At 42.6% G+C, this 12,101-nt stretch overlaps 1 protein-coding gene across 3 annotated transcripts in view; it reads right to left on the minus strand.

Annotated features, from left to right (window-relative positions):
• sntb1 (syntrophin, basic 1) overlaps nt 1–9,047 on the minus strand; it is a 35,039-nt gene extending 25,992 nt beyond the window's left edge. For 2 of the 3 annotated variants that reach the window (XM_041988112.1, XM_041988111.1), the window contains exon 1: nt 7,703–9,046. In XM_041988112.1, coding sequence (XP_041844046.1) covers nt 7,703–8,237 — 535 coding nt within the window. In that variant the 5' untranslated portion in view covers nt 8,238–9,046. Of the gene's footprint in view, nt 1–7,702 lie in introns of all 3 variants that reach the window. The other variant, XM_041988113.1, reaches the window with a different exon arrangement.
• Between the last annotated feature and the right edge of the window lie 3,054 nt (nt 9,048–12,101).

Consider the following 12,101-nt stretch of genomic DNA (forward strand, 5'->3'; position numbering starts at 1 on the left):
AATTAATGGTTTGTCGGAAAGGATGGCCAGGATTTCAGATGATTTTATTTATTTGTTATTGCCCATTCTTAAGAGTTAATAATTCTTAATGATTCATTGTGACTCTGAAATTAAGAGATTGCCAGCTTTTTGTTCACAGCATATCATATTTTATAGCCATTTCAGCCTCTACAGACCAATTAACACAGCCCTCCTTTTACAATGCTGCTAGAAAATTTACTGCAGTCTCATTGAGACATACCAATTAGCTCTTCTTTCTTGCTGTTCTTGGTAAACAAGTTAGTAAAATAGAAATGTTAGGCCACACTGAAAAGCAGCCCAGACAACATGCAATCATTCTTTCTCTTGGTTTTCTTATCCATTTTTGCTCACTGGTGACTATCCAGGTCCAGACAGCGGGTGTCACTGAAACACAAGACCTGATGGGACAATATCTAGCCTGGAGAAAACCAAACCCCACATACCTCACATAAAATTGCAAGCTGTCTATGCCTTTCTACTGAGACCATTAAATGTGTTCCTCTGGCAGACAATGATCTCACCACCAGCTTGCCCTTTGTGGAGCTAGAGCACATCAGACAAGTTGAGCGATTTCAAGGGCTAAGACCAAATCCCGAAAACTGAATTGGACACCAGCTGCAATGGGATAAGCCACTCTGTCCAGTGAGGAAGAGAAAAGGGGGAAGAATGCAAAGCTGAGCTGACAGAAGAATACACAATGCTCAAAGCCGGCCATTTTTTTCAAGGTGGCTGTAGATAAGCGAAGACTCTAGCATCATAGCACTACCTATACACAAGTTGATGGTTGATCATCCCTGAATGGGTCACTTGGATTAGAGAGTCAGCCTGCTGAAACATCCAGTTTAAAAAACATGTTTAAACATTCACAAGGTTAATTTTTTAAGTGAAGAACAAATGCTACAACTGTTTGTTTTTGTAGTTGCAAAGATTCAGTGATGGAAGTACTACAGCTACCAAATTTGATTTTTTTTTTTTTTTTTTTTTCTTCTAAAGGATTTTTTTCTGGTCTTAAAATGAAAATTACATTTAACTTTATAAAAATCAAAGACATTTCAATATTTCATCCTAACAGCTGTAATCTGATACTTAATATTTCATATGAAATAGATGAAAGAAAGGCTGATTGCACCAAGTTACAGAAGACAGTGAAACGGACTCAAACATGGTGCCATGAAGCATCACCAGGGTATTTATTCTGTGTTTGCTCATGAAGCACCTACATAAATGGATGAAGCTCTTCTTGTCACCAAATAAACAACATGTAGTAACATACTCACTGTTAACTGAGGCAACAAAGTCTCTACAATATTTACATCACAGTCTAAACTAGAGAGCTTCCCCTATTTCTGTATTTGGCAACACTGACCACCATACTTCCTGGAAACCATAACTCCATGACAGCGGAAACAGACAGATTTCTCAGTATGCCGTTGTCTAATCAACTGTGAAGTCAGATGTTGTGAAGTGTTGAATACACTGCCTGGCCAAAAAAGGTCATGATCAGTGATCACTTGAACGTTTGTTGAAATCGTACACAAGAAAAACAACAGTAGAACTAAGGGCTTTGTTTAATAGTGAAAGTAAGAGCATTTGCATATGCACAATGTGAAGGCAACTCAAGGGATTGAACAGCTGTGAAGACATGAGAAAACTAATCAGTGAGGCTAACTGGAGAAAAAAGTTTCAGTTTGCTAGGGAGAATAAAGATTGAACTCTGGAGCAATGGAAGAAGGTCATGTGGTCTGATGAGTTCAGATTTATCCTGTTCCAGAGTGATGGGAGCATCAGGGTAAAAAGAAGCAGACGGAACGATGTAGCCATCATGCCTAGTGCCTACTGCACAAGCCTTTTGGGGGAAGTGCTATGATCTGTGGTGCAGTTGGTCAGGTCTGGGTTCAGCAACATTATGTGTCCAAAAAATGAAGTCAGCTGATTACCTGAATATACTGAATGAGCAGGTTATTCCAGAAATGGATTTTCTCCTCCCTGATGGCATATTCCAAGTTGACAATCCCAGGATTCATTGGGTTCAATTTGTAAAAGAGTGGTTCAGAGAGGATAAGACATCATTTTCACACATGGATTGGCCACCACAGAGTCCAGACCTGAACCCCATTGAGAATCTTTGGGATGTGCTGGAGAAGGGATGGTGCACTGGTAGGACTCTCCGATCATCACTACAAGATCTGGGTGAAAAATTAATGCAAGACTGGATGGAAATAAAAGTTGTGACAATGTGAATGCTGATTGGAAAAAAATGCTACAGCAAATGCTGTTGTAATCAAAGCTAAAGGCTGTCTAACAAAGTTTTAGAGTGTGTACTTTTTTTTTTTTTGGCCAGGCAGTGTATATTTTATTTATCATCTTTGGCCACCCTGTTGAATGTGCATTAAAATCAGCATGCCTCTCCACAATAGAAAAGTCCAAATTTACAAGTACAATCAGAAATTAAACTAGGCAAAAAAAAAAAAAACAAATGTACAAAATCACAATGATTTCATCTGGAGGGAGAGTTCTGATTCCTCTACAAACAACAGGATCAACAGATGAGTCTTCGCTGCAGACGCCTGGTTTTGTTTTGGCTGTATAAACATTCATACAGGAGTGAGTAATTCAATCTATTATCTTCACCCCAACAATCACCAATACAACACCACAGTTACTGTTATTATCGTCAATGTCATCTGCTCTGAGTCACACACCACAAGCTGTAACAAAGGAAAGAGATGATAGTTTCTCTAATGACATAAACAGTCAGCTGGTAGACACACTGAGTCACACACCCACACTCACTACAAAACACACACACTATGGCATCAGTCTAGACTACAGTACTGATGCCCGTATTGGCCACACATGAACACACACAGTGAGACACATACACTTGTGCATTCAGACTGCTGACAGCAGCACATATAGACACACACACATACACGCACCCACACACAGAGACTCTTCCAGATGTCAGGTGGTGACAGGTTCAGCTTGTCTAAACAAAGGACTAAACAAGAGATCTTACAGGATACTGACTCACATCCTTCCTCCTGGAGTGTTGCAGATGTTCTTTATTGTATTCTACTTTTTATTATTTGTTTCTACTGCTTCCATGTGGATGCTTGCCAATAAAACTGTTTACATTTACTTAATTACATTTGGTCAAATATTTGTTTTATCTACAGCCAGTGCGGCATGTACATACTCATTTTGTGTGCTTTTTAATGAGATATCTAGAATAAGATATAATGGGAGTTTCCATGCAACATGATTAGCTTGCTAAAAACTGTCAGGAAGATACGTGTTTTCAGCTAACAGCGAGTCAAATGTAAAGTTGCCTGGAATCAAACTACTAATGATATGAACTGTAAATTAAAGTTTTGTTAACTGCATGTCCCTTTGCAACAAAGAGAGGCACAAGGAGATTTTAGTTTAAGTAAGATGGTAATCTCCATAAATCCAGATGCTGAAAGAGTTAAGTTTGTTTGATTTTACATATTAACATCGGTAAATAATATGTACAAATGGAGAAGGACAAATTAAATGAAAACATTTAGTCAGGCTGAGGAGAGGCCTCCCTGTCCAAATTCCTTCCTACCACGATTTTCTGATTGTTTTTATCAAACATGTAATAGAGCTTTTGCATGTTTGCATGGTGAGGAACTTGCAGGATAATTAACAGCTGTATTTCAAATCAAATGATTACATTATCTTAATATTAAAAAAAAGAAAAAGAAAAAACAAGCACAATGTTTTCTGAGAATTTTTCCGTGAATGGGAAAGACATTTATGACTTGTCATCTTTATCTCCTCAGTAGGAGTATACATCAATTTCCCCTTTGTTCACACGGCAACAGCAGATGGTGTCAAGATATGCTGGCGTTTACTTTGTTTGCAGGCCTTTTAAGATGTTTGAACATAAATGAACAGATACTCAAGGAGTATATTGAGAAGCTGAGGTTTAAGAATGTGTTAGAGGTCACTGACCTCCAGGACATCACCAGTGTTGCTTGTTTTGAATTAGACTGAATGGGGTCTCTAGCTAGTTGGACAACTTGCAGGATGAAGTAGCCATTTTTGCAGAATGGTGACAGAATTTAATGTTTTCACAGAGCTTTACACCATGAGGGAGAGACGACGGCAATGAGATCATGTCAGAAATGTTGTTTGACCACTCTGCTGTGCAGCAGGTGAGGGTTAAATCATTTGTCACTGTGGGGCTGGTGTTATTATATACAGGTATGAGTCTTGCTCACACATTGCTCACATCTCAGATGTACCTTGAGATTATACATAATCTTGCTTTGAAGAACACTAAACAGAAACTTTTCACTCTTGGGCTGGAAAAACAGTAGACAAGAAAGATTTGTGCTGATAAATTTGAAGAAAATACGGATTTGACTGCTGAATACATATTTCTTTAATGCCGCAAAGTTTCTGGTTAAATTCAATTCCCTTTACACAAATTAAGAAAGACAATCTCAGATCAATTAACAAAGAAAAAAAGAGCGATTCCCTTTGAGCAAGCACTGGCAATTCTTCTTTCACATCTTCAAAAAAAAAAACTGTTGATGTTCAAAAGGTTTCACACTGGTGTGTGTAATGAACATCTATGGTTAGGAAGACTATCTGCGTCAAGTAAAAATCATTTAGCCTTTGAGCTCCAAGTTGGAAGGTTTTTTTTGCCAACATTTCACTTAAAGAATTACCTCATGTCTTTCCTAAATAAATAATCTGGCATCTCCTTGAGCTTGGGGGGGATCAGATATATTTCTTTGACAGAAACAAAAGCAACAAACTAAGTAAGAAGGGGGGAAAAAAATAAATAAATACTGGTGGCAGTTAAAAGAGTCAATCTGGGTATTTTACATGTCTTGTATGGAGGCTTGATATTGGGAGAGAAGGTGTTTGCATATGAAAAGCAGCCAACAATCTCTCTGGAGAATGTGAAGACCTCAGTACACCAAAAACAAAATATTCAATGAGAAATTACTTCAAATTACATCACAAAGCCAAAATATATTGTGGGGAGAAAAGCTGGCATTCGTAACCCCCTCCTGGCATCATCATGCTGCCTCCTGATCTCTTCATCTTTTATACTTTCTGTAAATGAATCATGCAAATGAGAAAACAACATGTCCTCAAATGCATCTGTGCATTGCTCTAAAGTCTTGAAAGCTTCAAAGAAAAGTTCAAAACCCTCTTCTTTTATCACCTGTGCACAGTCGGCCATTAGACCTTGTCACAGAAGACATTTTGACATGTCAGAGAAAATAATAAATGATGAATGAATTCCACTTTGAGACTTCATTTTCAGGTCTTGGGATTCCTCAAGCTCACTATGACATGTCAAAATGTCACAAAAGAAGCTCACGCCACAGCCTTTATTACTGCCACTTGCCTTATGCCGTCATTTAAAGGTGACCTGATGAGGCTGTGCTCAGAGAGGACCTCATTAGCAAACAATCTTCGAGGCAAATGTCAAGTGAAAGTGCACTGCACAAAGCAGACAGTTTTAGGCTTAAAGTGGGAATATTCTCCACACAGTCTATACCTCTATCATTCAACATTCTTTCAATAGTTTGTAACTGAATGCGCCTCATTTTTTTGCATTGCTTGTACCACCATAACACCACTGGCCGTGGTTGCTGGGAGCTTAGAGAATGCTGCTGAAAACTGATTGCCTCCCAAAGTACTTCCCAATTGGCTTGTCAGACTTCATGCTGAGCACAGAGCAGGGACAACAGAGAGTGAAACTCTGGCTTGAGGGAGATTTCAACAAAGCGGTGGCTCTCTGACATGGAGGTTTGAACCCTGGTTGTCTGGTTGTAGTGCAGATTTAGACCACAGGGTCAAACTGCTAGCATCTCATTGCCTGGATCAGCGTAGTCACTGCCTGTTATTTCTTAAAACTGCAGTTCATTTTCCAAATGAGTTTCCAAGATGACTTGTTAGTACTTCTGTAAAACACACAGATTGCAAACTGTCTTTCATGCACAAAGACACACAGACAAAATGAACAAAGATGCAGCGGCACGTATAATTCCCATGTGACAGGTACTTTTTTCCTAAGAGATGCATCAGATGTTTCCTCTTGATCTTTTTCCTCGTGTGATACAATGTGCTTCTCTAAAATCTTAAAAGGTGGCTCACTCTCTGGAGGTATAGAGGATATATCACTCATTTGTGGACTTTGCATATCGCTATGCTCAAATGAATGTGAGCATGCTTGGCTACACATTCAGCACCTGTCACACACCCACTGAAAATGCATTTTATGCATGTCTTCTAAGTTTTGGAAAATTCTTAAATGCAAATAATCTGTTGAATTGCATTTACGTAGAAGCACCATCTCTCTGTTATCTCCCTGCTAACTCTCACAGTTCAGTTTTATATTAGTCTCTTAACCTCCCTCGTTAGCGCTCCCTCTGTTTCGCTCCATCCATCTCACTTCCGCTCAGCACTTTCCCCATTAAATTCACATTTCAGCTCCTCACCCTCCCATTCTTCCTTCCTTCCCTCCTCTTCTTTTATATCTCGATAAGTTCTCAGCTGGGACCGGCTTTTCCCCTCTGCAGTGCAGCCAGTGTGTCCCCATGGGGAGAATCATCACTGAGTTTGCATGCGTGTGCTTATGAGAGTGGCATGCATGTGTGTAGTTGAAAGAGAGAGGGTTCTTATGGTCTCATTGAGTCCTCGTTGAAATGGGAATAAAAGCTCAAAAGTGGACACAAGGGTGCAAAGATTTCCAGTATATTTGTGCATGTGGTACATAAATGAGGATCACCCTTCATAGTGGAGTGTTTGTTTCCCACTGTTTTTGTTTCTTGTTTATTTGTTTTTTTACTGAAAAAATAAATTAAACTGTACATTGAGGGTACACTTGAGGAAATGTTTGGCCACTGAAAAGTCTTAAGTGGTCTTGCTACAAGAGTGAGAGGATGAGAGATGATATTAGTTTGATCTTGCATCCTTCCCCATGTACCTTCCTTTGAAAGCAACCAGTCTGTGACCTGTTCCCAAACTATACAGAATAATTTATACAGTGGGGCAGACTACTCGGCAACTATAAACTAATTTGTATGAAATATATATATATATATATAAATTAGATCAAAATTTCCTTGCCATTATCAAGTAGCCCCCTTTGCTGGAGTAAAATGAATGACTGCTTTTCTTTTGTTTCAACACTCAAATCCTGATGTTTTTCACTCTCCTCCTGTAATCTGGGTTTTATTCAATACCTCCTCCTCATCGTCTGGTAAGTATAACACCTAACTTGCATTTTTTTTTTTTTTTTTTTGTATTTATGTTTTTTGTTTTGTATTTGAATTTTTTTTTTATTATTTTGTCTTTTTATGACGCACAAACTAACCCAATATCAGTCTGTGGAGCATAAAGCTTTTTCAACCTCTAACTGCATGTTTTACATAGTGGGAGCTGAGGCATCTGCAGGGTCCAGCGCACAGGTAGGGTCTCTGAGAGGTAATTTTCATCCCATACAAAAAGATGTCTTTACACAACCACAGACGCACACGAGTGCATTTATATACAAGATTTCATTTCTTAGGTGGTCATTAATTAGAGCATGCATGTGGGAGTAAAAAGTCTGGGATCCCCTTGGCCCTATGCTCTTCGTCTAAGAGTCCCCCTGTTTCTGTGATCCTCTCATGCAACATCTGCCTACCTTCCAGAGTCACCTCCTTCCCAGCTCGTTTCAGCGCCTGCACAGCCTCATCGTGAGTCGCATCCCGCAGGTTCATGCCGTTCACCGACAGGATGGCGTCCCCAACATAGAGAGCCTGGGTCTGGTCTGCTGCAAGCCCCTTGAATATCTTACTTATGAGGATAGGCATCTTGTTCTCCTTGCCCCCTTTAATGCTTACGCCAAGTCCCCCGACTTCCTGCTTGGTCACCTTGACGCACCGTTTTTTGTTGGCGATCGCCTCGGGCACTCGCTCCGGGAGGTCCGTGAAAGCGGTGCGAACAATTTGGGGGCCATTATTGGAGTTGGCGTTACTGTTGTCAAGGTAAGATCCATTGGTAATGCCATTAGAGCTGACGTTGTCGTTTACGCTGCCCTCCTCGCAGCTCAACGTGAGCGCTTCCTCGCTCAAGTTGACCAAAACTTTATGCCACCGTTCCCGCACCAAAACCTCCACAAATCCACTTTTTTGCACTCCAGGGCTACTCGAGACTCCTGCCGCTGCTACCACCGCCATCTTTGGAGCATTTCTGTAAAATCACATGTGATTAAGTTCCCAGCGCGTTCTCACACACCCACTTACACCCCGTTTCCTTTGCGCTGCAGGCTGGACTTTGCCCCTGTGAAGTTTTTCAGCGGGACTTGTCAAGCGTCCCGAGCAGCCAGCCAGAACACTCGGCACAAGCTGCCCTCCCCTCTGCCTGCCCAAAGATCCTATCTGTTGGGTGGAGTGTTCCTCCCCACGACACCAGCCGATCCCATCTTTAGATTCATCTTGCACAAAAATTGCTCACCGTTGTACAAGTTGATCTGAGACACAACTAATGCAGCAAATATGTGCCAATTTGTTTAAAAAATCCAGTAGCCTTCATTCAGAGGTCACTCGCATCTCATATTTAGAATATTCCATAACATAATCGGACACGAAAATCTATATTAATCTGCACATTTCTTTAAAATTAAATGAAAGCGTGTTTTGTGATTTATCCCATATTTCTGTTATGTGCGCAATTTGGCTACATGAAAAACGTGCATTTACACGCTAAAAAATAATTAAAAAAATACTATCTTAAAAAAAGAATCTTAAACAGACCTAAAACTGATGAGTCCCGCTCTACTGTACTAGATCGCGTTCACGTCGCTCGGTTACGCGCCTGCAAGAATGTGCCTCTGCCGGTTGTCATGTATCCATCAGGGAAAAACAGAAAGGCTGTGTTTAGTTGGGAAGGTCAGATCCATTCTAACTCCCCCTCCTGAAACACTTGCTCTACATCTCTTCACCGGGACAAATCCAGCAGTAAGTGACAAAGAGGCTGAGAAAAATGAAGATGGAGACGTGGGAGCTTCATTCTGTCCAGCAGCTGTTTGTCACCTACTATTAAACCCGCGACGCTGGATGAAGGAACATTTAACTCCGTCAATTAAACCCCACGCCCCCCCACCCCCCTGAAGTGTCACGCTGAAGCCCCGCATCCTACTGTGTTACAAACAGCGGAGGGAAACTTTGCTCGAAACCACAATGTGTTTGCGACACCTGCTGGTTACTTCACAAAAAGGCTTTTGTACCTGAACAGTTTCACAGGCATGTTAAGGCTACTACTTGCCTCCTCTACTACTTTTAGAATGATAGTCAATCATTTAATTGAACAAAAATTTAAAAAGTTAAGATGAATACGTATAATTACGTAATCAAAATGCCCCATATTTAATTGCCTTTAATGTTTTAAAATAATTAGATTAGATTAGATTAGATTAGACTTTATTATCTCACAGTGGAGAAATTCACTTGTTACAGCAGCTCTTGTTATAGAATAAAGTACAGAGAGGCAAAATAAGGTGAACATGCATCACAGCAAGAAGTGCAATAGAAATTATTTACAAGTCTAAGAAAAGCAAAAATATGTACCGTTATAATATAAAGATATATATATATATATATATACATACATACACACATACATACACACATACATTATATATATATATATATATATATATATATATATATATATATATATATATATATATATATATATATACATATATATATATATATACATACACACACACACACACTACATCCATACATAAAATAAAATTAAATATAACAACAACCTCACAGACTATATACATATTTACATGGTGATGGTGGGATATGAAGAATATGATGACATTGATAATGGGGGGTATTGCACAGTAAAATATAAATAAATATTACACAGTAATATGACTATACAGACAAGTTGTACAGTCTGACAGCAGTGGGGATGAAGGACCTGCGGTAGCGCTCCCTCCTACACTGAGGGTGTCTCAGTCTGCTGCTGAAGGAGCTGCTCAGCCCCTCCACAGTCTGGTGCAGTGGGTGAGAGGTGTTGTCCATGATGGATGTGAGCTTGGCCAACATCCTCCTCTCACCCACCTCCTCCACAGAGTCCAGCGGGCAGCCCAGGACAGAGCTGGCCCTCCTGACCAGCTTGTTCAGTCTCTTCCTGTCCCGGTCGGTGCTGCTCGCTCCCCAGCAGACAACGGCGTAGAGGACAGCAGAGGCTACCACAGAGTCATAAAATGTCCTTAGCAGAGGTCTGCATACTCCAAAGGACCTCAGTCTCCTCAGGAGGTGGAGGCGACTCTGGCCCTTCTTGTACAGGGCGTCTGTGTGGTGTGACCAGTCCAGTTTATTGTTGAGGTGAACACCCAGGTACTTGAAACTGTCCACCCGGTCAATCTCCTTCCCCTGGATGTTCACCGGTGTGTGGGGTAGTGTCCTTCTCCGGAAGTCAATCACCATCTCCATGGTCTTACTGGTGTTTAAGCACAGGTGGTTGCGCTCACACCAGTCCACAAAGTCCCTGATGACTGACCGGTACTCCAGCTCGTTCCCCTCAGACACACAGCCCACAATGGCTGAGTCGTCAGAGAACTTCTGGAGATGACAGCTGCTGGTGTTATAGGTGAAGTCCGAGGTGTAAAGGGTGAAGAGGAACGGTGAGAGCACTGTTCCCTGAGGGGCCCCCGTGCTGCAGACTACCACCTCAGACACACAGTTCTGCAGACGCACGTACTGTGGCCGGTTGGTGAGGTAGTCGATGGTCCACGCGGCTAGCTTTCCATCCACACCAGCTCCTTCCAGCTTCCCCCGCAGCAGCACCGGCTGGATGGTGTTAAACGCACTGGAGAAGTCAAAAAACATGACTCTCACGACGCTCCCAGCGGTCTCCAGGTGAGCCAGCGCCCTGTGCAGTAGGTAGATGACAGCATCATCCACCCCGATGTTTGGCCTGTAGGCAAACTGCAGCGGGTCCATCGTGGTGCACACCACGGAGCGGAGGTGACCGAGGATGAGCCTCTCCATGGTCTTCATCAGGTGGGAGGTCAAGGCGACGGGTCTGTAATGGTTCGGTTCCTTCGCGTGTGATATCTTAGGAACCGGAACCACACAGGAGGTCTTCCACAGGACAGGGACCTTCTCCAGGCTGAGGCTCAGGTTAAAGATGTACCTGAGCACCTCACAGAGCTGGTCTGCACAGGTCCTGAGCAGCCTGGGGCTGATGCCGTCGGGTCCTGCAGCTTTCCTGTTCTTCAGCCGCCTCAGTTCTCTCCTCACCTGGGCCGATGTAAAGGAGAGGGGGGAGGTGGAGGGCAGTGGGGGGCTGTGGGGGGCTGGTGGTCGAGTCCATTGGTGTGGAGTGGAGATGGGGGGTAGGTGAAAGTGGAGGTGAAGATGAAGGTGGTCGGGGGAAGGGGATGGTAGACGCTGGACTGGGGATGTGTGAAGAGGGGGGAGGGGGGGCAGGGAGAGTGGGGTTTGAATCAAATCTGTTAAAAAACAGATTTAAATCATTGGCCCAGCGCTGGTCTCCATCAGCTGTCCCTCTGGCACCACTCTGTCCAAATCCAGAGATCTCCTTCAGCCCTCTCCACACGTCCCGTGTGTTCTTCTGCTCCAGCTGCTCCTCCAGCTTCTTCCTGTAGCTGTACTTGGCTCGCCTGATCTTGTACTGGAGTTCATGCTGAACTCTCCTCTGCTCCTCTCTGTCCCCTGAAATGAAAGCCCTCTTTTTCTGGTTCAGGAGGACTTTAAGCTCAGGGGTCACCCAGGGTTTGTTGTTGGAGAAACACCGCACCCTCCGGGTTGGCACAGTGTTCTCCACACAGAAGCTGATGTAGTCCGTGATGCAGTGGGTCAGGCCATCAATGTCCTCTCCATGAGAGCTGCAGAGTGTCTCCCAGTCTGTGGATTGGAAACAGTCTCTCAGTCTCTCATTGGCCTCATCGGTCCACACTTTCACAGACTTCTTCTGTGCCAGCTGTCTTCTCACCCTGGGTGTGTATTCAGGGAGCAGATGTACGAGGTTGTGATCAGAGCGTCCAAGCGGGGGGA

The sequence above is a fragment of the Melanotaenia boesemani genome, chromosome 6, assembly GCF_017639745.1.
Source record: "Melanotaenia boesemani isolate fMelBoe1 chromosome 6, fMelBoe1.pri, whole genome shotgun sequence".
Taxonomy (NCBI): domain Eukaryota; kingdom Metazoa; phylum Chordata; class Actinopteri; order Atheriniformes; family Melanotaeniidae; genus Melanotaenia; species Melanotaenia boesemani.